This window comes from Bos grunniens, chromosome 18 (genome assembly GCF_055505025.1).
Source record: "Bos grunniens cultivar Pamir isolate PY7600 chromosome 18, Bosgru_T2T1.0, whole genome shotgun sequence".
Classification (NCBI taxonomy): domain Eukaryota; kingdom Metazoa; phylum Chordata; class Mammalia; order Artiodactyla; family Bovidae; genus Bos; species Bos grunniens.
In genome coordinates this window covers 14,612,601-14,639,921 of record NC_141182.1, presented here as the reverse complement: position 1 = coordinate 14,639,921, position 27,321 = coordinate 14,612,601, and the positions used below count along the sequence as shown (strand labels likewise).

The following is a 27,321-nucleotide window of genomic DNA, read 5'->3' as shown; positions in this document are numbered from 1 at the left end:
CCCCTGACCAGTGCCCAGGAACTGTCTGAGACTTTCTGCTCCTGAAAGGGCAGCCCAGTCATACAAGACTCAGTGGCTGGGTTCTGCTGACACTGGCCCTCCCTCCTCAGGGCCACAGTGTCCCCAGCCTGCATTCCTGCTGCCTCCCAGATGTGAATGGGGGGGGGGGCTGCATCTCTGGTGTCCTCTCACCCCCAAAGAGACCAAAATCAGCCCTTCCAAAATTCAGCGGTAGCCAGGTTACCATGGCGATGCCCATTATCCCCGCTGAACAAGAGATGAATCAGGAGCTAAAAATAGGCCCCCAAAATGGATGGATGGACGGATGGATAGAGGCAGGGGTGGGTGGGCCTCATTCAGGGTCAGAACAGTCTGTTTTTCCCAAACAAGATAATTTAGGGGGAAATCTCAACCTGAAACCCATGCCCACAGAGCTGGGAGGTACTGCAAGTGCTGCCCCCTCCCCTGACAGGAGCATAAAGCACGCAGCACCCAGAAGGCCCTCATAAAGCCCAGGGCTTGGAGCTCTCTCCACCTGAGCCCAGCTGGTACAGACTTCAGGCAGGGAACAGCGGAGGCTCTTGGCTTCGGGTGGCCATCGCACCGACTGGCCCTTCCCAGGGTGGAGCACTTCCCCCTGCGCCCTTTCATTCCCAGCAGGGTCCTTGGTTCAGTCCAGGAAGGACCTGAGGAACCTGCTGAGAAGCTCCCTACTCTAATGCGGGGCTCCAGGGCACAGAAACACCGTGCCCCACCCCTCCAGTGGGGTGCGGTCCTCTGCTGGGGGGGGGGCAGTGAAGGGACAAAGCCGCTGCAAGGACAAGACACTTTATTCTGCCTAAGTCCCCTCCCCCGCCCCCGCAGACCCCAGAGACAGAGAGACAAGGGCGGATGCAGCTGGGACCAGGAGGAATCTGGCTGCAGGGACAGGGGTCTGGGGGGCCGGGGTTTTCTCAGAGACAGGGCACGGCCTTCTGACTCTCCCCAGTGAAGATCAGAAGCAAAGGAGCTGTCCCCCAGGCCCCTCCCCACCCACTAGGCTGGGGCTGGGTTAGGCGTGCCCATGGGACCTCTGCACCCTTCAGCCCACCAGGCAGCAGGGTCACAGGAGCCGAGGGTGGGCCTAGGCTGCAGGATGGGAGGCCCCTGGGGAATCGGGTGGAGGATGCTGGAGGCAGACGGTGGACACAGTCCTGGCCGCCCCATGGGTCCTCAGAGAGCAGAGCCCAAGCTGGCTTCTCAGGCGTGGGCGCCGAGGTCTCTTGGAGGCAGCTCCTTGTGGCTGTAGTACTCCACCAGCTGCCTGGGCACCTCGGCCAGCACACTCTTGGCCAATGCCGCGGGGGACGCCTGGGTGTGGGGAGACGGTGCCTCCAGCCAGTCCCCCAGCCCCCCTTCTCCACCTACTCACATCCAGCCCCCTTCCCTAGAGCCCCCAGCTCCAGGGACCACAACCAGGAATTCACCAAGTGGGCAGGCAGGTGAGCCTGTGTTAAGGTTGAGACCGCAGTGGCTGGGCAGTCCGCCCCTGCTGTCACTGTGGGGGCACAGACAGCCATCTGGGTGGGTGTGACCCTGCTCTGGGCACGGGGCAGAGCGGCCGAGGCCCCTCCATGGCCCAGGTCCTCCTGTGAAGCTGCGAGTGTGTGTCCAAGTGACACAGAGTTCCTACTGTGTCACAAAGAGGCTTGAAAGCCAGGGAGGTGGCTGCCTGAGGGGCACCCTGCCCTCTGGGGCGTCCATGTGACGCTTCTCATAGTGCAAAGGTTTCTAGGGGCTGAAACTGCTCAGGATGGGGTGGGGGCTCAGAGCCTGTCGCCCCCGCAATGCTGCCAAGGGACCCGCCAGGCACTCACGCTCTTGAGCTCCCGAAATGGAACAAACTGCACGATGTCGCGGAGGGCGGGCTCGCCGCGTGGGGAGCGCAGGACACCGTCGTCGCCGTCTAGCACCTGCATGTCAGTGAAGTCGGCGTTGCCCACCCCGACAATGATGATGGACATGGGCAGGTGGGAGGCGCGCACAATGGCCTCGCGTGTGTCCGCCATGTCGGTCACCACGCCATCCGTCAGAATCAGCAGAATGTAGTATTGCTGGGGGCACAGCGGAGGAGGGGCCGTGGGGACCCTGCAGGGCCGCTGCACCTCCCCCAGTCGAACCCCAAGTCCACCAAGCAGACCGCCTGGGGGTGACCACGGTTGCCAAGCTTTTCTAAAAAATGTATTCGCAGAAGCATACCACATGTACACAGGTGCACACACACACATGGAATCACAGTGAGCTGTGACCACGTGCTTCCTCTAACCCGGAGGTGGATATGGCCACACCTTACAGGTGGGGACAGCGAGGCTAGGGGACCTGGGGTTGACCCAGGTCTGAGGCCAGAGGAGAAGTGATCATCAGCCCTGGGCGGGGAGGGGCTCCCACACCCTGAAGAGACGCTGAGATTTCAAACAACACACTCTGGCCCAGCCTGGCCAGGTGCCCAGTGTGTCTGCGCATGACAGACTGGGGCTTGTTTCAAATAAAGGTCCATTTCCAGTGTGAAAAAAACAAAACCACTCAGCAATCATTACTAAAAATCTGGGCACGAGAAAACACAGAAGAGCTGCAACACTGGAAGGCCGGCCAGACTATCCCCTAGCCTGCCCAGCTCTGGCCGAGTGGGCACCCTCTCCCAGGGACCCCCTCTGAGCCCCCAGACCAGGGGGATGGGCAGTTTCCTGTCTAGGGCTGGTGGATTCCCACAGTGCCTGGCCCCGCCCTGAGCCCCACACACCCTCCTCCCACCCCCAGAGTAGGGGCGGCACCCCACTGAGACCTCACAGCCCTGCGTCTGCCAGCAATGCAAACACCACACCATCACCGCCTGCGACAGAAGCGTCACCTGAACCCGGGACCACTGCAGTCGGGGCCCCGGGAGGCGTCAGCCAGAAGGGACAGGGCTTCTCCGCGGGACAGGAAGACGGGTGAGGGCAAAGTTCAAGAGGAGGCTCAGGGAAGGGGGTCCCAGATGCCGCCCAGCCTCCGCCCACATCCACCTCAAGCAGCTAAGAAGGGCCTGAGCCCCAGCAAGAACAGAGGCAGAACTGAGGCCCCCAGAGTTCAGCCCCTCCCAGAGGAATCAGACAGGACATGAAGGCCACCACAAGGGCATGGTCAGCAGACTCCAGCCAGGGCACTACTATATGCACATGCCGATCTCTTTAACGAGGGGATGGCAAGGGGACCCGGTAGGAGAAGGCAGGGGTCCCCAGCAGGATGGCCACACCCACTGTCAGGCCCAGCCCCTTATCTTAACCCTGTGCCTCCTGGAAAATCCACCATAGTGTGGACGAGATGGCTGGACACTTAATACTTGGGAACTGATGTTGTCTTTAGGTGTGATAATGGGACCCTACTGTGAAGGATGTGGCAACCCACTCCAGTGTTCTTGCCTGGAGAATCCCACGGATGGGGGAGCCTGGTGGGCTGCCGTCTATGGGGTCACACAGAGTCGGACACAACTGAAGCGACTTAGCAGCAGCAGCAGCAGTACCTCTTTCAGAGGTTTATACTGATATTTACAGATGAAATTATGTCTAAAACTTGCTTCAAAACAATACAAGAACATAAAAGCTGAATGTAATCCTTAACTCCAGGCTGGATTCTACACCAGAAATAATATTGTAATAAAATTATTATTCTTTTGGCAATTAATGAAATTGGAGCATATTATATGACTAAAGTATCAGATCTAAATTAAACCACCTGAGATTGATACTTGTGCAGTGACTGTAGAAGAGAACGCCTGGATCTGAGGAAAGAAGGGGTGGGAGGCGACACTGTGACCCTGACTTTGGGGGCTGTGTGCCTGGGAGAGCCACCCCCACTCAGGGCACGGGACCAGGGACCACCAGGGACTGGGCAATGGCAAGTCCCAAGGATGGAGCAAGGCTGAGAGCAACAGCCTAGTCCCACCACAGGGACTTCCCCGGTGGTGCAGTGGACTTCCACTGCAGGGCGCGCAGGTTCAATCCCTGGTCAGGGAACTAACATGCTGCAGGGTACCTTAAAACAAAGGGGAAAAAACAGATCAGGAGACCAGAACACGGGAAGGATGGGTCCTGGGACGCTGAGGAACATGGACACATGGGGACAGATGGAGGCTGGGGTGAGACAAGAGGAGGGGTCGTCTTCGATGTGAGACTGCAAAGCCGTACTGTACAGGATCTTGTGAGCAGATCAACACCAAGAACTTGGAGGGGAGAGTGAGGTTCAGGAAGCCAGCAGCCTGCTCTCAAGAGATTCAGAGGGAAGACAGGACCAATGTGTAGATGGGGGCAGGGGAGGAAGAGAAGTAGGAGGAGGTAACAGGGCAAGAAGTCGCTGACCAGTGAGTCCAGGGAAAGGATGGGCCAAAGGTGTTGGGTTTGGGTTATTCTTTCATAAAGTTGACTATTCTTTTTTTTTTCCCCCAGAATAAAGGGTTAAAGGAAGACAACAGAGTCGTCGTGCCTCAGGCAGGTCTACAGAACCCTAATGCAGGAGGCGGCCTTTAGCATCTCACCACTTGTGCGAATTAAGAAGAGGGATTTCCCTGGCAGTCCAGTGAATCAGGACTGTGCACTTTCACTTCCCCGGGCCTGGGTTCAATCCCTGGTCGGGGAACTAAATTCCCACAAGCTAACACAGTGCAGTCAAAAAAAAAAAAAAAACGAAAGACAATGCAAACAAAATAACAATACATGTGTAACAGAACCACAGACAGCAGATCAGCCTCCAGGGCGAGAATCTCCTGGGCAGAGAGGAGTGCTCAGCTCACTGGCTCTGGGGCCCTCGAGGCGTCTCCACGCCCGGCCTCCCTAGGTCCAGATACCCGGGACTCCTGCTTCCGACCCCTCTTCCCTCCCTCGGCCACCCCCGCCCCACCTCCCGGCCCCGCCCCACCTCCCGGCCCCGCCCCACCTCCCGGCCCCGCCCCACCTGACCCTTCCCTCTTCCCCAGCGGCGGGCCGCCCTTCCTCACACACCGGCCCTGGCACTAGGCACCTACAGAGGCCTCACGGGTGCGCTCCTCGGCCGCGGCTGTGCGGGCCACCTTGGAGATGATGGGCGCCACGTTGGTGGGGCCGTAGAGCTGGACCCTGGGCAGGCAGTTCTGGTAGGCCTCTACCACACCCTGGATCCCTGTGGGGGGAGGGGTGTGAGCACGGCCCCAGCGCACCCCCACCCTGGGCCATTCACGCTCCTACCTTCGCACTCATCGTCCTCGGGGTTGAAATTGATGGCAAAGTCATGGGACACCTGGGCAGAAGGGACTGGTCAGCGGGTCCACCTCCTAGCACCGCCCCCCCCCCCCCAACTACTGAGAGAGGTAGGTTTGGAGCCCCCGGGGCCACCATGTGACACATCCTGTGTGGAAGGGGGTCACTGGGGACAGAGGGCAGAAGGCCAGCCCTGGATCCAGGGGGACCCGGAGCTTCTGAGATGTATTAGCCAATAATTCCCCGACCCCCAAACTTTCTGCTCAAGCCAGCCAAACACCCTTTCTAAGCGGAAAACTCCAGGCGAAGGTCCTCCTTCTCACAGGGCCACAGGGCTGACCGAGAACACTACTGCTGGGAGGTCAAAGGCAGGTCCCCACCCCCTGCCCCACTGCCCGTCACATGGCACTGCTTCCCCTGGGGTCCTGGGACCCGGGCTTTCTCCTACCTCGTACTTGGGAGGGATCCGGGCTCCAAACCCCAAAGCAGAGAGCCTCTTGTCGCTGGAAGAGAGGCCGCCTCATCACCCAGGGCTCCTGACCTCACTGAGGGAACGGGGGCTTCGGGGAGACACCAGCAGAGCCAGGAGACCAGGTGCCCCGAACCACATGGGGGAAACTAAGGCCCAGAGCCGTGAGGAGGCCACCAGGCTCGCAGGCAGGCAGGGGTGGTGCTGACTGGATGCAGGGACCTTGGCCCCATCACTCGTTAGGCCTCGAGAGCCCTACCCCTACATGGCCTCAGTTTACTGCTCTGTGTCTGTGAGAAGGACTCGGACCCCTGTGGGGGGCTGCCCCATCTCCCTTCTCAGGCCCTGAGGTGCTGACCCATGACCCCTGCAGAGCCCAGGAGGCATGGGAGGCCAGCGCACCTGTCGTAGTCCTGGCAGATCTCTCCCACGGCCACCAGGGCCTGCAGGTACTCGTTGGGCTGGAAGGGGTTGATGTAGTGCAGGGAGCAGCTGTTCCTGGGATCCCCATTGGAGGCCGTGAAGTCAATGGCCACCTGCAGAGGCCATGGCGTTGTGAGCCTGGAGCCCTCCTTCCTGGCCTGGGTGGCAGCTGCACCCCATCTGACAGCTAAGGACACCGAGGCCTGGGGAAGCCGCTTGCCCAGGGATGTGAGAAAACCCGGGGGCTATAAGCCCAAGGGTCTGACGCTGTGCTAGCTGAGTCACAGGAGAAGGGACAGGCCAACCCCAAAGCTCCTGGGTCCCCAGGTGCAGCCAGCGCCTCTGCGGCAACACCAGCCAGGGACCCCAAGGAGCTGGAGCAGTCAGAGTGGACCCTCAGCACCTCCTCCTGCAGTCGAGGATGGAGGGAGGGGCTGGGCAGGGCCTGGGAGGACTAATCCCCGAGATGGGGTCCCGTGTCTCCCCCCGCCAAGTCACTACCCTCAAGCCTTTCTGGCTGTCACTTGAAGAAGCTCAGAGGGGTCACAAGGAAGGGGTCTGCAAGCCCTGCAGAAGGGCCTTTTCTGCACAATCCACCCCGGGTATCAAACGGGCTCTGAGTGGGGCCAGGCGCTGACCCCCCCATCCTCTGGGATGCAGCCTGCAGGCGGTGTGGAGGGTGCGGACTCACCGTGAAGTGGATCTGGCAGCCGCCCATGACGTAGTCCAGGAACGAGTACACCCTGTAGAGCTTCCAGGGACCCCACCCCAGGGAGACTCAGGCCGGGGCTTCAGGGCAGGGCCTCTGGGGCTGCTGGGACCTGCCGTCCCCCAGGGCAGCTGGGGCAGGCAGGAGCCTGGCAGCCTCAGTCCCTGCCTCTCTGGCCCTCAGGCTGTCTGCATGCCCATCTCCCCCGATCATCTATTCTCTTGTTTCCCCCTCCCCTCCATTTCCTAACCCACCTCCATGCATTGGGGGCACAAGAGCCCTTGAGTCCATCTGACAATGGGGGAGATTCCAGGGAATGGCCTGCCACTGCTGAGCTTGCTCTCCGCAGAGCTCAGGTGGAAGCAGGACTACCCCCCAACCCCACACCCTGGGTGGGCAGGGGAGGGTCTGCAGCCTGGGCTGAGGCTCACCTTCAGGTCTGCCAGGATGACCACCCCAGAATTCTTGTAATTGCGCTTCTTCTGCTTATACTTGGAGTTCACACAGTCCCACTGGGCCTGGGGGACAGGGACAGGCAGAGACCCCCACCCCAGAGTGCCAGCCCCCAACACCCCACCCTAAAGGGGCCGGGGAGGCCTTGAAGCCCTGCCCATTGGCGGCTGTCTGTCCCACACAGGCCGGTGATCCCTACTCTGACCACCTGGTGGGCGTGGCTGTCATGCTCTGTCATCATCTTTAGCCTCTCTAAAGCCATCACAAGCACTTTTGGGGAACTCAGCCCAGGGCCAGCGCCCCAGAGCATTCTGGGGACAGGCCGGCTCACCTGGTCCTCCCCGAAGGCTTTCTGCATCTCCTCGAAGGTGGTGGAGAATTCTCCAATGAAGTCGTGCTTTCCGCGGGAGTCATAATCCCAAACGAGGCCCTGCGGAGCCCAGGACTCCTCAGCCCGCCTGCCCCTCTGGGGTCCCAGGCCTGGCGTCTCCATGGCCCTGCACGTAGGCCGCCCCCTCCGCAACCACTCCTCTCCAGTACCTAACCCCCACCCCCGCCCCACCCCACCCCCCACCCCCCCGCACATCTCAACTCCAAGAGGGTGTGGTCTGGTGGGGCTGGCCCCACCCAACCGCCCGCCCCGCCCCTTCCCAGCCACATCCCCATCCTCCAGGCGCAAAGCCCCACCCACCTTCAGAGGCCGCGACTCCTCACAGCTGCACAGGCTGCTCAGAGACACCTTGAAAGGCTGCCAGGTGGGGCTCAGGTCGTTCTTCACCACCTGTGGGCCGGGAGGGGCAGGCGGCTCAGGGGCCCCGGCCTCAGGCTCCAGGCAGGACCCTGGGAGCCCAGAGCTGCATCTCCGAACCTCGTTCCATCCAGAAGCCCCTTTGTAGCTTCCTCCACATTCTGGGACCACCTGGACTCCTTTCCTTACATAGCCTTTTTTAAACTCAATTTATCTCAAAAGGAAACGCTTTCCCACTGCTGTCACTGGGATCTTGTTTCATGGGCAGGTAGTCACAACAAATGCAGATCCTTGACTCTAGGTCACAAGGTCCACCCGCGCCTGGCTGCTCCCTGTTCAAAGGGGGATGGCGGGCGGTGTTGGGGATCAAGGCCCCTACAGCTACGGCGGGCAGGGAGGTGCAGGAAGGGTCAGGGGCTGCCCTCTCTGTGCTTTCACACTACCCTCGGGTGCTGGGCGGGGACCCCCTCACCTCTGTCCTGTACACCAGTTGCTCGCTCTGATCATCATTGATCCGGTATAGCTCCAGGAATGGGTCTGACTTGCTGAAGAGGTCCTGGCAGAGGAGCAAAAGATGAGCTTGGCAAGGTGGGTTGGGGGCCAGGCTCTGCCACTCCCCGGGTGTGAGGGCCCAGCCCTCCCTGAGAGCATCCTGCTCCAGTTCCCTAGCTCCCCAGCACTTCCAGCCCAGAGACTGGCTCCCACCAGTTTCTCCACTGTCTGCCCAGGGACTTCCCTGAGCCCCTGAGCGTTGTCACAGGAAGCTATGAGGATGAACTGAGGGCAGTGACACAACAGGACCCCGACAGCAGCACAGCTGCCCTGGCTCTGAGTGCGTCCCACTCCGCGGCCACCTGTCTTCTCCTCGTGGACACCCCCTGACAGCAGGGAGAGCTGGGCTCCAGGGGAGCACCCCTCACCTTGTCGTCCAGCTTCCTGGCCCTGAAGGAGAGCTCCACGTAGCCGTTGTTCCCGGAGATGTCCTCGGCTATCACCTGGATGGAGTGGGCAGGAGAGGCCTGACCCCTCGCGGGCCTCGGGGTTCAGCCGGCCCACTCCAACCCTTCTCCGCCCTGCAGCCTAGTCTATGGGAGGTGCCTAGACACCTCGGCAGCCTGGGTCTAGTCCCCCACAGCCTCAGCGACGAAAGGGCGGGGCCTGCAGGGGAGGGGCCGGTGGAAGGCGGGGCCTCACCGTGATGGTGGACTTGCCCGCGTTCCTGCCGAACTTCAGCAACAGTGCCCGGGTCACCTTCTTCTGGGCCACGATCTGGAAGTCAGAGGGTCAGGGAGGGTCCGCACCTGCTCCCTGGGGACTCTAACCCCGCCCAGGGCCTCCCCGTCTCCTTCCCAGTGACCCCAGTCACCCTCGGTGGCCTGGCTCCCCAACCTACCACCTAGGTAAGGAAGTGGAGATTCAGGCAGAGGTCCGGGACTTACTGAAGGACCACCACTGGGATTTGAAGCCAGGGTCCAAACCTTTGGCCGGCCCTGCAGACCTGGTGGCACTGGGCGGCCTTCCCATAATGCAGAGTTTACGTGTATATCCAGACATACGTGTCCATACACGTGTCCATGGACCTGCACCCGTAGGTGCATGCATGTTTGCACACTGATGTCCGTGCATGTGTGTCCCTGCATGTGAGGAAAGTGGGTGGCCAGCATTGGGTGGACCCTGCTGAAATCTCAGTCCTCTTATCTGACAGAGGCTCAACCCAGCCGTCTCTGCCCCAGGCAGCAATGGAGATGAGTCACATGCCTTCATGTCGGGGAAAAGAAGTCGGACACAAATGGGAACATACTGTGTGATTCACGGACACGATGTTCTACAACAGGCAAAACTATTGGGGGAGGGGGTTGAGAGGAACAGGGGGGCCTGCTGGATGACAAAGATGTGCTGTGTGATCTGGTGGTGGTCAGGTGTATACAACTGTCTAAAGCCCATCAAGCCCAACCTTAGAGGTTTACACATATTACTGTATGTAAATTATACCTCATTAAAAAGCCCTCAGAGTACTCACGAGAATCGAATGTGTGACACATGGAGTGTTCTGCCCAGAGCCTGCGCTGAGCAGTTTGGCTCAAGGCAAGACCTGTTGTTTCACTGACAATCATAGAGCTAATGGGAATGACTTTACTGGAGGATGCAGGGTCCCTCAGACCAGTCACTGCCATGGAGACAGGCAAGGGAAGGGCTCCCTTATGTCGTGGAAGTGAAGAAGCGAGCTGCAGAGCAGTGTATGTCATTTGTGTTTTTAAAAGTGTATATATAGAGAAAAAACTATATGTCCCTTTGCTCTGATAAGACTACCTCTCTCCAGAAGGGTGTAACAAACCTGGGGGCAGGGCAGGAGGGAGACACCCAGAGCATGCCTGTTACATTTTCTGAATTTAGATCCATATGACTATATTACCCAGTTCCAAATTACATTTTTTAAATTAACTAAAAGACTTTTTTTTAAGGAGAAGCAACTAGGAGTCAGACAGAACACCTGGTACACAGTTGGTGCATAATCTTGCAGTTCCCAGACCACCACTGCACCCGCTGAGGTGCCCATGCTGCTCTCCTCCTCTGAGGGCATGGGGATGGGGCACCCACCTGCCCTAAAGTGCATTCCATGCCCCCCAGGAAGTCATCCTCCTGGCAGCTCAGGCTGCTGGGCCCATGGGTGTCGTAGACCTCAAAGCGCAGCTTCTGCACCTCCTCGAAGTAGTAGTCAAGCGTGAAGACCTTGGAGAAGACTGGGTGCAGGCTGCTCCGGACCACCTCGGTTCTGTCCACCTGCAAGCGGCCCTGGGTGAGCAGACCCTTGGAGGAGGGGGACAAGATTCTACCGGGGCACTGCCCGGAGACCCTTTGCCTCTGCTGTAGCCTGCAGGGTTCCCTGTCCCACCCACCGGCCCTTAGGTGGTCCTGGAGGACTTGCATCCCGGTTGTGCTGTGGGAAGACCCATCTGTTGCTTCAAGGCTTCCGGTTGCCCCCCCGGGGGGGGGGTCATTCCCCAGAACCCCAGGCACCTCCCTCCCTGAGATAAAGGCACAGTTCTCTGGTCCCCACAGGCTACAGCTTCTCGTCTCATGCCCACATGGCCTCCTCCATCCCCACACCACAGATGGGGAAGCAGGCTCAGAGAAGGGAAGGGGTGTCCAAGGGCACCCCAAGTCAGGGACAGAGCTGGATTGGAACCTGGCTGGGCAAACCTTAAAGCAGAGATCATTTGCCAGCACCCAGCTGGGCAGGCATGGAGACTCCAGAGTTGCGGGGGGGGGGGGGGGGGCGGGGAGGTGGGGGGCGTGCAGATTGCAGAGATAACCCCTTGGTTCAGCTCTTTCCTCCAACTTGGGCCCCAACCCATCAAAGTGCAAACTGGGCTGCGGAGGTAGGTTTCTGTGCCCTGTTCCAGAGCCCCACAAACTCCCACATCCCAGATGAGGGTGTTTATGTGCTTCCTCAAGGGACATATGCCCCAGGGAGCGCTGAGGCCAAGCAATGAAGGCTAATGGGGGCTTGGACCCCTCCAGGAGATCCTTTGCCCCCGAAGTCGATGACTGGAGGGTTTCTCAGGCCAGGAGGCTGGTGGTCCGGAGATGACAAAAAACAGCACAAGGTCACAGCCAGGGAGCAGTGCGGTCCAGGGAGCTGGAGCTGCGCATCTCTAGGACTGCGCAACCCTCAGTGGCTGTACCCCCGACGTGCCCCTAACCTCCCTACCTCCGCCCCGGCTGTATGCGGCCACCGAGGCCAGGGACGCGCGTGCGCGGACAGACCCGTCGCAGGGGGAGCACTGGAGGCTGGGGCGCACTCGGGTCCGAGTTCCGGCCCCCCAGCTCTCCGGGGGCTCAATGCCCGACTTCACCTATTCGCCCCCGATTTCTTGCCCTTCCGAGGTGAGGCCACGCGTCTCACGTGAGATGGTGGCGGAAAAAGCGCTTCGTGGGGCGCAAAGAGGTCTGAGCAGTCCCGCGGCCCGCCCTCTGGCAGCGCAGGTCTGGGGTGAAGCGCCCGCCCCCGCGCAGGCGCCCCGGCCGCTCCCGGGACTAGCGGGAAGCCCGCGTAGCCGAGAGACGGGACGCGCCCAGAGCCAGGTCCGCGAGGCTTGCGAACCGTCCGCTGCTGCCCCGACCCCGGCCGCACGCGCCGCGCTCGCCAGGCCACCCCGCGGCCGCTCGGGACCGCTTCGACTCTTCCCGAACTAGAGAGCCAGGCGCCAGGCTGGGAGCCCTTAGGGCGGGGCGTCCCGGTCTCGGAGATGGAGTCCTGGCTCCCGGAGCGCCTGGCTACCCTCCTGTGGGACCCGCGGTGCGCTGTCTCCGCCCTACGAATGCGGACCCGGCGGAGGACTGGTGCTCCCGGCTGCCCCGCGGGCCCGGGGTGGACCCTTGACCTCGGTCAAAGCCCCGTGTCCCCTACTCCCCTCTGTGCCCCACAGGAGAGCCCCTGCGGCTCCCTCAAGTCTGGGTGTTTCACTTGGCCCCGGAGCCCCCTCCCGGACCCGGGGTCGCACCCTCCACTCCAGGGCTCCCTCCCTCTACCTGGAGCCCCTCTCGTGGTTTCGCCTCCAACCCAGCCCCTACACTTCAACCCCACAGCTCCAGGGCACCCATCTTTAGACCAGGTAACCCCACCGTGACCCTGCTCTGCACCCCACTAGCCTCTCGGCTTCCGCGTCCGCGGCTCCAGGCCCCCACCCCCCGCCTACCCGCGCCCCTACCTGCACCCACTGGCCCTGCGATTGCAGCAGCAGCACCACTCTCGGGTCGGACTTGGTGAGCGGGTCGCGGTCCAGCAGGTGCCGGCAGCTCAGCCGCAGTTCCACCTTCGAGGCGCAGGGCGCTGGCACCACCCCGGGGGCCGCCGCCGCCCGGCGCTCTGAGCCCGCGCTCATGCTCCCAGCTCCCGCGCTCCGGGACCCGCCTGGGCCCACCGAGGGGCGGTTGTCCGCCAGTCGGCGCCGCGGCCGCGCGGGGAAATGATGGCCTGGCCAGGCGTGGCCGCGCTTCTCTCCCGGCACGCCAGCCCGGCGCGGGCACACGTGGCTCCCGCAGCAGCCACGGCACGGGAACTGCAGGAGGGGGTGTCAGAGAGGGTGGGACAGAGGAGGGGGCAGTGGAGGGGCGGGGCTTAGGCGGGGCCGGGCCGAGAGGGGGCCCTGGAGCCTGGTGGGGAGGAGTGGGCGCTGAGCGGTGGCCTTAGCCCGCCCTTCGTCCCCATCCCCCTCCGTCCCCATCCCCCTTCGAGATGTCCGGGTTTCCACGGGTTCAAATCCCCAGTGGGAGAGGTTTGGGGTCCAAACTGGGTGGGCCCTCCCAGGATGACCAGAGCCCCACGGGGCCCCCTGCATGTGGAAACCTGCTCAGGTCAGGAGGCTCTCTGCTGCCCTAGGCATGGGCCCCAGGTCCCTGCAGGCTGCCCCCCTGGAAAGCCAGGGCCCAGCAGAGGCCCAGTTTAGCACCAAATCCACACCTCTCCCCATCCCTGAGACCCCAACCCCAGGCCTTGCTGCATTTAGTGAGGCATCATTCAGTCAGCAAGCATGTGGTGGGCACCCCCTGTGCGCTGGGCGCCTCCCGTGTGCCAGGTGCCTTGGGGCTGGGACTGGACGCAGGAAGAACAGGGTCTGCCTTCCCAGAGCCTGTTGTCCGGGAGCCAGTACAACCCCTGCTGTCCTGGGGGTGTCTACACTGAGGGTCAGGGTCTGGGGTCCTTCCACATGTGTCTGCTGCACTCAAATCAGAACAGACCTGGGCTCCTTGGGAGGGGCCCCTCTCGTCCTGAGCTTCACCCTCACCTTGGACCACCCTGTGCTTGCAGTGAAGCTGTGTGGAAGAGGAGGTGTTTGGTGGAGGCAGAAGCCACCTCCCAGTCCATTCTCTTTGCCAGTTTCTGCCTAAAAATAGGGCACAGACCTGGCCAAAAGCCATGGTGGGAGACAGGAAGGGGGTTTAAGGTGAAAGGGGATCCAAGGGCCAGGGGAACAGAAACCAGGTCTCGGGCACACTGGGCTCTTGTGAGCTCGGGCTGAGCCTTGGTCACCAGGACTCCAGAAGTTCCTGGGGTCGGAAGCCCCACCAACAACAGGACAAAGATGCTGCCCAGGCGGAGGTGGAAAGTGGAAGGTTGCACCCCAGGCTCAGAGGAGGGTTCTCCACAGGTGCGATGCCGAGGACAGCATCCTTAGTGGTGGGATACAGGCTCATACCCCAAGGGTGCCTGCAAGGCAAAGACCTTGTGCCCAATTTGCAAGAAGGGGAATTCTTTGCAGGCCAATCTGGTGCCTCCTTCTGCTGCCTCAACCCTCCATGTCCCCCGTCCTAGAAGCTGGCCCAGGTCCCAACAGCTTCAGAAACCAGCCGTTGGGAGGGCTGGCTTCTCTCTGTAGACAGTTACCAGCCTGGAGCCACTCTGGGCCTTCCAGCTCCCGCATCTTTCTTGGCCTGGCTTCCCAGAATCCGTGTTTGTAGCCCATCAGCTGTGCTCTTGGGCTCATGGGGACTCACTGGCTTGCAGGGGCCCAAGTTCCACTTGCACCCTGGCCAAGGCTTCTGGCCTCTCTGAGTTTTATGGGATTAATACAAAACCCCAGGAGAGTGGAGGCTCAGATGGGCACCCAGCCCCACATTGGCATGCCCAGAGGCTCAGAGTCAGCTTTGGGAACTTCCCTGGGACCTCTCCCCTGCCAGCCCTGAGGACAGCCCTTTCCAATGCATGTGTTCATGCTAACTGTGATGTGGTAGCTACTAACCCACTGCAGCCCCATTTCACAGACAAGGAGGGGCCGCCCAGCCCACCAATAGGAGAATAGAGCTTACACCCCGCCACAGTTCAACTCTTAATCATCACACACAGCACCACAGTAACTTCGTATTGCCACCCCCGGGGGAGAGGGAAAAGAGAATTCAGAGTTTGGGGATTCAAGTCTCTGAGGTCCAGAGATTTTAATGGACCTGGGGTCTCTGCTTCCCTGGTGGCTCAATGGTAAAGAATCCACCTGCCAAGCAGGAGACATGGGTTCAATCCCTGAGTTAGGAAGACCCTCTGGAGAAGGAAATGGCAACCCACTCCAGTATTCTTGCCTGGAAAATCCCATGGACAGAAGAGCCTGGTGGGCTACAGTCCATGGGGTTACAAAAGAGTCGAAAATGACTTAGCAATAAATAACTGGGGTCTCTGCCCAGCCTCACAGCAACAGGCCCCTCCCTGCCTTGCAGGGTGGCCCTGGGCTCAGCTCCAGAGCTGACCTGGAGAGGAGGCCGGCAGGGCAGCTCCATGCAGCACTAACGGAGAGATTCTCCAGAGCCCGAGAGAGGCCACTGGGCTGCAGGATCCACCTGCCCCTCCTCACCCAGCAGCCCACAAAGGCCTCAGGACAGGGGAGGGCCCGGAAGGTGGGGGGTGGGGGGGAGAGCTCAAGCTGCCAGACGCAGGAAGTGAGATCCCCACCTTCAGATATTCTGTTGTTACTGCTGTACAGGAAATAATAACACATGTTCCTTGTTGAAAAGTTAAAAAATGTAGATATGCAATTAAAAAAAAATGGAAATTCTAGCACCCAGGCAGAAACACTGTTAACACTTTCATGTTTATCCCTCCAGCTTTTTTTCCCACACAAATCTGTTTGTATTAGTTTTTACAAGCTGCTTCCCACCCTTAGGGCCCTTCCTACATCTGGCTCCTCAGATCACAGGCATGGGGACTCTCTGCCCCACCTGACAGCCGAGTTCCTGGGCCTAGCACTGTGCCCAGCACACAGTAGGTACTCAATAAATGTTCAAAGAGGTTCAAGGAGGTACTCAATAAATGTTCCTGTGTGCAGTTTTTTAGTAACTGCTTTTCTTTACATTGTATTGCCGTCTTTCATGCCATCGACAGTGTTACCCCAAAACTTTTATGTTGAAATCCTGACCCCCAATGTGGTGGCACTAGGAGGTGGGTCTTGGGAGGTGCTTAGGTCACGAGGGTGGAGCCCCACTGCATTTGTAACTGGGACCCTAGAGCACTCCCTCACCCCTCTGCCATGTGTGAACCAGATACCAAATCTGCTGGCACCTTGATTGATCTTGTAGTCAGCCTCCAGAGCTGTGAGAACTCAGTATTTGGTGTTTATAAGCCTCCTGCTCCCCCCAACCCCCGCCCACCCCCAGTCCCCAGTCTATGGTGTTTCTGTTCTGGCAGCCTGAAGGGACATTCTACCTCGATAAGCTGAGGCCAACAGCAGGGGGATGGGGCACTTCAACCCCTGAGGCTAGTCTAGAAGCCACTGAGTTGCCACTAGAGTTTTACTGGAGCATGGCCATCCTGTGTGTTCACGGACGGTCTGAAGCCAGCTTCGCCCTGCAAGAGCAGAGGGATACTCTGTGGCCTGGAAAGCCTGAAATGCTCACCATCTGGTCCTTTAGGAAACGGTCTGCCGCGTGCATCTCCCTATCCGCCCACCCTGGGTGCTTGGATATCTGAGGGGGCCAGCAGGGTAGAAGCGACCCTTCCTCATGTATTTAACTAACCCCATGCTGAAGCTGAAGCTCCAATACTTTGGCCACCTGGTGCAAAGAGCTGACTCGTTGGAAAAGACTGTGATGCTAGGAAAGATTGAGGGCAGCAGAAGGGGGTGACAGAGGATGAGATGGTTGGATGGCATCACCAAGTCAATGGACATGAGTTTGCACAAACTCCAGGAGATAGTGAAGGACTGGGAAACCTGGCATGCTCCAATCCATGGGGTCGCAAAGAGGTGGACACGACTTAGCAACTGAACAATAACAATCTCTATCTCTTTAAATGCTTCCACATCACCAGTTTTTGGAGCAACAATAAAGCATCCTTGTTTTAGACAACTTGCTTCTCAAGCCACAGAACCCTGCTTACACTGGCTCCCCACCACCAGCCAGCTCCTACTCAGCCTTTAAAGCCTGGCTGAACATGCTCCACCCCCAGCACTGGCTCTGAGCTTCTGGGAATTCTCCCCCTCAGCATCAGATGGGTTGCCTTGAGCAAGTGCCAGAAAGCTCAGCCCCTTGGGAGGGGAGCAGAGCTATGTCCAGGCTGTGTCCAAGTGACGCACTGCTCAGGCAAGGCCATCACCATACCCTCCACCTTGTCCTTCCCAGGGCCCAGTGGGCTTGTTCCAGAGGCTCTGGAAGGCACGCTGAAACTGTCTAAGTTTCAAGAATAGGAGGTGGTGGGGCTGACAAGGCTTTCAAAAGCTTATACCTGTGGGCTGGGTACTTCCTTGACTAACCTAGAAAGGTCACTTTATCTCAGAACCCTGCTGTCAGAACTGTTTTCCTACAGGATTTGGCATTTCTCTTGTTGTTGTTCAATTGCTCAGTCGTGTCTGACTCTTTACCACCCCATGGACTGGAGCATGCCAGGTTTCCCTGTCCTTCACCATCTCCCGGAACTTGCTCACTCATGTCCATTGTCTTGGTGATGCCATCCAACCATCTTGTTCTCTGTTGTTCCCCTTCTGCCTTCAAGCTTTCCCAGCATCACGGTCAGCTCTTCGCATTAGGTGGCCAAAGTACTGGAGCTTCAGCATCAGTCCTTCCAATGAATACTCAGGATTGATTTCCTTTAGGATTGACTGGTTCGATCTCCTTGCAGTCCAAGGGACTCTCAAGTCTCCAGCACCACAGTTCAAAAGCATCGATTCTTTGGCGCTCAGCCTTTTTTATGGTCCAACTCCCACGTCCATACATTACTGGAAAAACCATCGCTTTGACTCTACAGCATTTCTTACACTTATTAATGACTGCACCAAGTCTTAACTGTAGCCCATGGGATCTGTAGTTGCAGCATGTGGCAGAGTTCCCCAACCAGGGATGGACCCTTGCATTGGGAGTGTGGAGTCTCAGCCACTGGACCACAGGGAAGTCTCACTTTTAAAAATGAGACAGGTGAGCCCAGAGCGCTGCTGTCCCAGAAGAGCAGAGTATGCCATACATATGTACACACGTGTGCACATTATCACACACGGCAAACATGTTTTGTCCCACGCACCCAACCACCACACACATACTCACATCAAATGGAGACAGATACAGTGAGACACAAGCATACACGCAGTCACAATTGAGTGTGCTGAGACACAGGCATTCCACCAGAGGCAGCACTGGGGGGCCGAGTGAAGCGGGGAACTCCCCCTCCCATTGTTTTCTCAACCCTCCTCCAAAGACATGTCTGTCATTTTGGTATTTTCCAACAATCAGCCACCAGCCCCCACTCCTCCCCCCAGGGGTTTGCTGCCCACTCTGCAAACAGCTGGTCTGAACATTTAGTGTCACTGACAAGGCTGAGAGAGGGGGATGGCCTTTGTGAGGTCACACAGCAGTGGGACTCTACCCAGACCTCACTCCCTACCCAGAACCCAGTTCTCTCACCTCCCTTGACCCTCCAGGCTCATGTGTCTCCAGGGCACAGAGGACCATAGGGCATGGAGTGCCTGCAGTTAGCTGAGCCGTCTGAGCCCCTCTGCCGTTAGCTCGGTCCTGCAGCCCCTGTGAACCTGCGCAGGGCCAGCTGGAACACATGACACTGTCCAGGACGAGCTGCCCTGCTTCTCGGCTCCCCTAACCAGGAGTCCCGCTGTGAAGGCCTTACCCTGGGCACCTGATACCGACACTGCTGCTTCTGGGATGGTGACCTGCTTCACTGGGTGAGTGAGATCTCTGCACCTTTTAACCCAATCTCAGCGTGCTACTTTGCTTGTTAAGAAGCAAGCTGCCGGGTCCAGCCCACACTGAAGGGACAGGACAGACACATGGCAGTGAACCAGTGGCTAGGTCAGGAGGTCACCTTGTGCTTCCAGTCCCATCGATGAGGGCAGCATGGGCCAAGAAGACAGGCAGCAGCAGTGTCCATGGGGTGGCACTTCCAGGTGACAAAGACCTGGTTTTATACCTGACTCACGTGAAGGCTTTGAGGATATTCTTGGTGAAGCTGCCTGGATGGTGCTCACAGCCCCTCTGCCCTCAGTCCCTTTAAACAGTGACCCAGTTTTGCCTCCTTTTCCCCAGGAAGCACCATCCTTCCTGGTGAAATTTTCAAAGCAGCAATAACTAACCATACACCATGTTTCATACACTTGCAAGTGGGACTTAAAAAGGAGGGGAGCCCAGCTGAGGCACCAGAGCTGGAGGGTGACAGGACCAAGGTCTAACACAGCTTCCCACTGCCCCAAAGGCGACGCCCAAGAAAGCCCTGAGCCTTCCCCAGGACGGTGGGCCCAAAGAATCTGGAAGGCCAGCCCCTCCCTTGATGGCCTGCAGCAGGCCCTTCCCCAGCCCTCCTGTACCTTGGTGACTGTAGCCAGTCACCACTGCAACCCAAGGCTGACATGTGCCCACACACTGGCGAGCCAGCCAAAGGACTTTCAGAAAGAAAACGCCAAAAAGTTTTGCGATAAGACTTTGTGGAGCTAGGGTTGTTTTGGTTACTGCTGTGTTCCTGGGACACAGTGGGTGCTCAACGCCTGAGTGCCTGTTCTCCATCCTGAAAACTCCCTGCATTTTCACTTTCTAACTTCTCCACCCAGCACCTGCTTGTCATCAGCTTCTACGGTCCCCAAGATGGTCAATGCCAGGCTGGCCCTGTGTTAGGCAGCTCACTCCTTGTCCTCTGGTCTGGTTCTAAGCTGCTGAAGCAGCAAAAAAGAATACTGACACTGGTAAATTCCTAGAACTAGGCACAAACCACTGTCGATTGAGGTGGAGATTGGATAAGGGAGGTCATAGCTTCTCACGGATTCCCTTTACATCTGGATCTTTTATGAAACAAAGACCTTATTTTTCCTCTGTAACACCCTGAAAGCACACAAGAAAAATAGCAAGTGCAACCACCTATATGAGACCTAAATAAAGAGGACCATCAGCTCTTTTACACGGTGTCCCTTACTCTGCTCTTTGGCTTGAACATCCCTGGTGGCTCAGGCAGTAAAGAGTCCACCTGCAAAGAAGGAGACCCTAGATCAGGAAGATCCCCTGGAAAAGGGAATGGCTACCCATCCCAGTATTATTGCCTGGAGAATCCCATGGACAGAGGAGTCTGGCGGGCTACAGCCCATGCGGTTGCAACGAGTTGGACATGACTGAGCGACTAACAACTTAAAGGGGTACAAAAAACCAAAAGCCTAATCTAAAATGACTATAGTTTCTCTGAAAACAATTTGAATCAACTAGAAATTAGAATAAATTTCAAATCTTTTAAAATACCCTGTAACTTAAAATAATCAGGGGAAAAACAAAATAAACTTTATAACCACCACCAAACTAATGCTGCTGCTGCTGCTAAGTCGCTTCAGGCGTGTCCGACTCTGTGCAACCCCATGGACTGCAGCCTACCAGGCTCCTCCGCCCATGGGATTTTCCAGGCAAGAGTACTGCAGTGGGGTGCCATTGCCTTCTCCGAAATCAGTGCTAGCCTCCTACAATTTATGATCACCGGAGCACCCCTTACAGATACAGGCGATGTCACCAGTGCACCCACTATGGTTATCCGTCCCTAAAACCCACAGTTCTGCCCAAGTGGACACTAACCATAGCAGCCCCTGGCCCTGCACACCTGGAGGCCTCTGCATCCTTCACTCTGTGAGCACTGTAGCCAGGGCTCCAACAGGAAGGCAGTCACCTTCCCAACCTCTCACCAGGATCCCAACACAAAGCAAATGGAACCACGGCTTGGACCATCCAGAGGTAGCGCCCCACGAGCCCTCTTTCATGGATGGATCATGAGGCAGGCTCCAATCCCCAGGCCTCCACACCAGCTGACCCTTGACAGGTCGTGAATTTTCAATACAGAGTGTACACGTTAAATTAGCGCCTTATAAACTGTCAGCTTTAGATGTGAAAATAGTATTTTAATAGTAACAGGAACACACAGCACCTCCTGGGCTGGCGGATCCAGACAAGAACACTTACTAAGCACAAGCCTCCCATGTACCAAAGCTGCTTCCCCCACAGCTCTGTTGCAACAAAGGTCAGACACACCTCAGGTCCCCCTCGAGGAGGCCCCCCCAGGCCCTGGCTCCTTACACAACGAAGGTCACATGGACACTGCAGGTTTATCACAAGTTGCCAACAGCACTTTATTTTTTCTTTTCAACATCCTGTTCTGCGGCTTCCTTGGCCCTTTTCGCCCGGATGCCAAAGAGCCGGGCATTGGCGCGGGCCATACGGAGACTGGCAAATGCCTTAAAGTTCTTCTCCTCCTCTGTGATGACTCTGGCTTTCTCCTTCTTATAGACCTAGAAGGGAGCCCAGCGAACTGTCAGCAAACTGAGAGGCCTTGGAGGGGAATCCGCCCAGAGTAAAGCTAACTGGAGGCCACCAAGAGAGTAGGACAGTACCTCCTTGGTTCAAAGTAACCCCCAACTCAGAACCTAGTGCCCAAATTATGTGAAGGGTGGGTGGGGCTTGGACACAAGGTGGGTGTAGGGGCTCAGGCCCACCCCACCTCCCACTCCCAGGAGCCTCAAGGGCCTTGTCAATTGCTGGTCAGGCTATAGGATCACCAAACATGCATGGAGAGCTGCCTCCAGCCTGGGCTTCCCAAACATCAGGGAGTGGAAAGGACTCTACATAGAGGGAAACAACTGAGGGCGACTAAGCTTTCCTCAAGGAGCCCATCTGTCTGGATGCAGCTGACTCTCCTCAGGGCACGTAGGTCTTTCACAAACCAGTAAATCTCAACATGGGCCCCGGCTGCCACACAGAATCCCTCCAATCCAACCCCAGATCCATGGTTCTCCCAACATGCCCACTTACGTTCCGTATGGGCATAACAGGTCCGGTCAGCTGAGTGGCCAGTTTAAGCTCTTCAGCCTGTTTGTCAATGAGAAGGGAGTCAGGTGAGTTTAGCTCATCTCCCAAGGAGCCCCAAACTTGTCACCCCTGAGGGCCTGTGGATTCCTGCCCGATTGAGTAAAGGTAGGCAGGGTCAGATGAGACACCCACGCATCAACCAGGGATGCAGGGAGAATGACTGCCAGCAACCCATATAGATGGGCACTGCTGATCTCATACAAAGATTACTAACACGCAGTACACTTTCAATTTTAACAAAGCTGGCTCCAACTCCTGCCCTTAGTGAATCCCCACATTTCATGCAATTAGTTTGAGGCTCCTCAGAGGCTTTCTCCCACATTATTTATCTTCTCTCTACTCCTCTGCGTGGCAACCCTGCTTTAGATAGGAAGCTGCAGACAGGTACTTTGTCCTTGCAGCCCAGCTAGACCCACAGTGAGACCTCCAGACCCTCATCCCGCTGGGCGCTGTGGGAGCCGGTTACTCACAGAGCTGTCTCCCTTCTTGGGGGCCGAGGGCTTCCTGGGGAACAGGATAAGCTTGGAGCGGTACTCCTTGAGCCGCTGCACGTTGGCCTGCAGGGACTCCGTGCACTTGTTCCGCCGCCTCGGGTCCACCGAGATCCCAATGGTCCGGGCCACCTTCTTGTGGATGCCGGCCACCTGCCCCGACAGAAACAGCTAAAGCCCCGAAAACTCCCTGACCCCCACCCCCTACACCAGGAGGGCCCAGCCGTCAGATGGAAAAGGGTTCAAATGCACTTTCATCATGGCAGTGCAGCGATTCCGGAGAATGTCATCACTTGGCTATGTGCCACGAGGAACAACCAGTGGGTCTCAGAACACGGGCTGTCGACACTCACCCTTAGCTCCTCCAGGCTGAAGCCCCTGCCGGCACGAACCTTCGTGTGGTACCTGACCGTCGGGCATCTCACCACCGGCCGGAGAGGACCGGACGCGGGGCGTGGGGCAATGCGGCGCGCCTTGGCCTGCCGGGCCTTGCGTCTGCGCAGAGAGAAGCCGAGCGGGGGTCACTGTCCGCCCTCCCGCAGCGTGCCCGGCGCGCGGAGGACTGGAAGGGCGCGCTCGCTCCCGGACACTCACCTACGGATCTTGCGAGCCGGCTGGTTGAACCACGTGGCCACGCGCCGCTGCCAGTCCTTGTGGAAGTGGGGCTTCAGGATCATGCCATTCCGGCTGGGCGCCATGGCTGCGGCCGAAAGGCCTGGCGAGCGGGTAAGACGGGGAGCGAGTTAGGTCTGGAAGCAGAGTCCCGTCGGCGCGCGCACAGAGCACGGGCCAAGGCCCGACGCCGCTGGCGACAGGTATACCCCGGGGACGGCGGATGGAGCCAGATGGGATCGGATAACAGCGATGGCGCCGAGCTCCCGTATACTCACCTCCTCCGAGGGCTCACGGCCGGGAAAGAAGGAAGTGCCCCAGAGCACCCTGGGATGGTAGTGGGCCCGGCCAATCAGAAGCGTCAGAGCTTTGTGACCAATCAGAGCCAGGGCCACAGAGTGACGTCCATGCCTTCCCGGCAGTCTTCGCGGCGCGGGCAGATATGGCGCTTTGTTGCCGGCGTTCTTGTGGTTCATGCTGTGGGAACAGCGGTTGTCTGGGTCTGGCGAATCTCTGGCCTGCCAGCCTGCTAGTACGCCACTGGAGGCCTCGCCCTCCGCGTCCCAAGCTGTAATGCCGGACGCCGCGTGGAGTCCGCTCACCCTCCTTGTGGGCGGAGCGCGCACTTAGGAGCGTCCAGAGCGCCCCGAGCGTGTCGCCCGGAGCCTGGGCGCACAGAGGTCTGTGGTCCGGCCGCTGGTGGCGAGTAGCCCGCAGTGTGGAACTAGGAACCGTGGCCGGCCGCGGGTGGCCGGCGCTCCGCTGTGCACACTGCCTTCCACGCAGATGAGCGTCATAAAAACACCAAGTAGTCAGGCAGGCGTCCGCCCCCTGGACCCTGGCGCCTTCCTGTTCCCGGGTCAGCCTGGGACGACGCCAGCACATCTGCCATGTGTAAGCCTTTTCGCCCAGCAACCGCCTTCCTTTCATACCCTCACGGCAATCGCCAAGATTCCTCTCGCGAAACCTGATCACCGTTAAGAGTTTCCTAACGGAAAATGAGAAATTCGGAGGCCTGTATCCTGCACTGAGTAAACAGGTAGCTGATATTCATGCTGATAGCTTTGTGCCCTCTTGAGACACCCTTGGGTACTAGAAAAATCAGGTTGGGGCTCAGTGAGGAATTACAAGGTTACGGTAGGGTAGACAGAACATGTTGAGGGCAGAGGAGGCGTGTAACACAAGTGCCAAGGCTGTGGGGAAGGTTGGAGCCCTGATACCTAGTAGGTGTGTGCTCAGCTCTGAAGCAAATCAACCCGGAATATTCATTGAAAGGACTGATGCTGAAGCTGAAACTTCAATACTTTGACCACCTGATGTGAAAAGCCGACTCATTGGAAAAGACCCTGATGCTGGGAAAGATTGAGGGCAGGAGGAGAAGGGGGCAACAGAGGATCAGATGGCTGGATGGCATCACCGATTCAATGGACATGAGTTCGAGCAAACTCTGGGAGGTAGTGAAAGACGGAAGCCTGGTGTGCTGCAGGCCATGGGGTGGCAAAGAGTTGGAGGCAACTGAGTGACTGAACAACAGCAGCAGCTGTGAAGCAAGGGCAGTACCAGCCTTGCTTTGATGACAGTTGTTAGCAAATGCAAGAAAGCTCTTCTCAGTAAACTTGGAAGTGGTGCTTATCTCTGAAGATAGGGTCATGTTTAAAATCTCTAGCCTTACGTAGACACAGACAGCTAAACTGAAAGGTCAACGATCCAGAGGAAAGTGTCTGTGGAGTTAGCTAGTATACTAGTAGAATTTTTGTACTAGAGACTTTGGGCATGTGATTGGTGTGAAATGGGAGAAGCTTCTGGGAGCCCTTTTAGGCCTCAGAACAAAGCTCAGTGCCCAGCTCTTGGTAAGTTAAGGTCACACCACTTTGTTTCCAGGTGACAGGGTAGGAGCCAGGGTGGGGAAGGCAGTGCAGGAGAGAAGGAAGGGAGAGAGCAAGGGATTATCCACCTCACAAATTACTTTGTCCGTTGAAGCTGAACCCACACTCCATTCTGGCAGCAGAGGGTTTGTGTAGGAGATGTTTGCTGAAGAAACGCTTGCGTTGGCCTGGGGTTTATTTCTTCAGACACAATCCAGTGTTAGCCCTCACCTTCCATGTCTTTTTTTTTTTTAACTAAAGATTTATTATTTTACTTTATTTTTGACTGTACTAGGTCTTTGTGGCTGCACAAAGTCTTTCTCTAGTTGCAGTGCTCCAACTCTAGGTGCCCAGGGATCAAACCAATGTCCCCTGTGTTGGCGGGTGGATTCTTAACCTCTGGAGCATCAGGCAGTACCCCATGTCTTTGAGACACTTTTCAGTGATCCTGCCATGGATCCTTCTCATTGAGAACACAGTCCCCATCCTCTTCTCCTTCTGGACAGACCCACAGACTCGTGCAGCTCATCTGCTCATAGTCAGGGTGCTGCTGGGGTACCAGGGGAAGATTTGAAGTCTGGAGTTAATGGTGAGAAGGTGAAGCTGTAGCTTGAGGACCTCAGTCTGCTGCACACAGCCCAGCAACCCAACACATTTTTTCAACACCTGAATAGTTCACACTTGCGTCCTTAGGGAACATGCAGAAAAGCAAGTCCCGAGGCTCCCATGTGAGTGCTGAGAGCCTGCTGAGCTTCCCAGTTGGGAAGACTGAAGAAGTGAGCAGGAGTCCTTCTGATGCAAACACTTGTTTGCTCAAGGTTGTAAAAGTCTTCAGCTACAGGACAAGCCCCTCCCCGCTTGGCACAGAACTCCACAGCACAACTCTGCCAAGGGGCTTTTTCCCAGTCTGGGGCCTGCAAGGGCCACTGAAAGGACTGGCCAGTGGCGCTGGACTCAGTGCTCACTGGGCACAAAGTTTCTGGAGGAGGACCTGGAGGGGTGGGGTACACAGGGCTTCCCAGAATTTCCTTGTCATTGTGCTCCAGTTACTCAGAGGGGTCTGCTTGCCCCACACCTTCACCTGACTGGCCCCCCTCCAGCTGGTGCTTCAGAGTCGACCTCAAAGACAGTCAGCACTACCTCCTGAAGCCCTTTGACACACAGTCTTGATTTGTTTAAGTTTTTTATTTACTTTTGGCTGCACTGGGTCTTCACTGCTGCATGCAGGCTTTCTCTAGATGCAGTGAGCAGGGCCTGCTCTTCATTGCCGTGCGCAGGCTTTGCCTTGTGGAGCGCCGACTCTGGGGTGTGCGGGCTCAGCAGTTGTGGCTCCTGGGCTCAAGCACAGGCTCAGTTGTGGCACACGTGCATAGCTGCTCTGTGGCATGTGGTGTCGTCCTGGATCAGGGATCAAACCTGTGTCCCCTGCATTGGCAGGTGGATTCCTAATCACGGGGCCACCAGGAAGGTCCCACAGTCTTGATTTTAAAAGTTAATCTCAAGAAATTCCCTGGGCTTTCGTGATTAGGATGCTGTGCTTTCACCCCTGGCCGGGTTCAGTCCCTAGTTGGGGAATTAAGATCCCACAAGCTGTGCAGTGCAGCCAAAATAATAACGATGTGTGTGTGCCAAGTCACTCAGTCATGTCTGACTCTTTGCAGCCTTGTGGACTGTAGTCCACCAGGCTCACCTGTCCATGGGATTCTCCAGCCAAGAATACTGGAGTGAGTTGCTCTATCCTCCTCCAGGGGATCTTCCCAACCCAGGAATCAAACCCATGTCTCCTGAATTGGCAGGCATATTCTTTACCACTAGTGCCATCTGGGGAGCCCAATTCTGGGGAGCCCGATAATAATAATTAATTTAAAACATTAATCTCAAAGCAGCAATGTGTTTTTATTGTTTTGACACACAAAAAAAGGCATGTTCCTATAGCACTTTGCAGAAACTAGCACACTAACAGTGTCCTCAATATGAACCATTGGTTGAATTAGGAAAAGCAGGAACCTACTAACTCAGTAGGGACAGGTTGATGTTAGTGCTTCACCACAGAACTCAACCATTCGGCCTCTCAAATCTCCAGTCAGTTCAGTTGCTCAGTCGTGTCTGACCCTGCCACTCCATGGATTGCAGCATCCCAGGCTTCCCTGTCCATCTCCCAGAGCTTACTCAAACTCTATCCATTCAGTCGGTGATGCCATCCAGCCATCTCATCATCTGTCATCCCCTTCTCCTCCTGCCTTCAATCTTTCCCAGCATCAGGGTCTTTTCCAATGAGTCAGCTCTTCATATCAGGTGGCCAAAATACTGGAGCTTCAGCTTCAGCATCAGTCCTTCCGATGAATATTTTAGTGTTGATTTCCTCTAGGATTGACTGGTTTGATCTCCTTGCAGTCTAAGGGACTCTCAAGAGTCTTCTCCACCACAGTTCAAAAGCATCAATTCTTTGGTGCTCAGCTTTCTTTATGGTCCAGCTCTCACATCCATCAG

General features: G+C 57.4%; 2 protein-coding genes and 1 non-coding gene across 7 annotated transcripts; all 3 read right to left on the bottom strand.

Moving 5' to 3' along the window:
* Nucleotides 1-812: 812 nt before the first annotated feature.
* CPNE7 (copine 7) lies at nt 813-13,110 on the bottom strand. Of its 5 annotated transcripts, none has more exons than XM_086350400.1 (15): nt 12,761-13,110; nt 10,647-10,829; nt 9,243-9,317; nt 8,969-9,043; nt 8,521-8,604; nt 7,992-8,081; nt 7,632-7,730; nt 7,279-7,365; nt 6,830-6,889; nt 6,118-6,251; nt 5,695-5,749; nt 5,235-5,286; nt 5,036-5,169; nt 1,857-2,093; nt 813-1,350 (listed from the first exon to the last, which is right to left on the bottom strand). In XM_086350400.1, exons 1-15 carry the CDS (start codon nt 12,932-12,934, stop codon nt 1,240-1,242), a joined length of 1,650 nt encoding a protein of 549 aa, XP_086206526.1. In that variant the 5' UTR covers nt 12,935-13,110; the 3' UTR covers nt 813-1,239. The 5 variants fall into 5 exon arrangements, with proteins under 5 accessions (XP_086206526.1, XP_086206524.1, XP_086206525.1 ...); XM_086350398.1 differs by having other exon boundaries at nt 1,857-1,952; nt 12,761-13,077; XM_086350399.1 differs by lacking the exon at nt 7,279-7,365 and having other exon boundaries at nt 1,857-1,952; nt 12,761-13,105.
* A 7,992-nt stretch (nt 13,111-21,102) lies between these two features.
* Nucleotides 21,103-23,275, bottom strand: RPL13 (ribosomal protein L13). Its single transcript, XM_086350402.1, has 6 exons — nt 23,245-23,275; nt 22,949-23,069; nt 22,708-22,849; nt 22,334-22,507; nt 21,807-21,863; nt 21,103-21,286 (listed from the first exon to the last, which is right to left on the bottom strand). The coding sequence occupies exons 2-6, from the start codon at nt 23,050-23,052 to the stop codon at nt 21,128-21,130; spliced, it is 636 nt and encodes a 211-aa protein (XP_086206528.1). The 5' UTR covers nt 23,053-23,069; nt 23,245-23,275; the 3' UTR covers nt 21,103-21,127.
* Nucleotides 22,563-22,646, bottom strand: LOC147353106 (small nucleolar RNA MBII-202). The gene has a single exon (XR_015146727.1). It is a non-coding gene; the product is annotated as a small nucleolar RNA MBII-202 (small nucleolar RNA).
* Nucleotides 23,276-27,321: the final 4,046 nt, after the last annotated feature.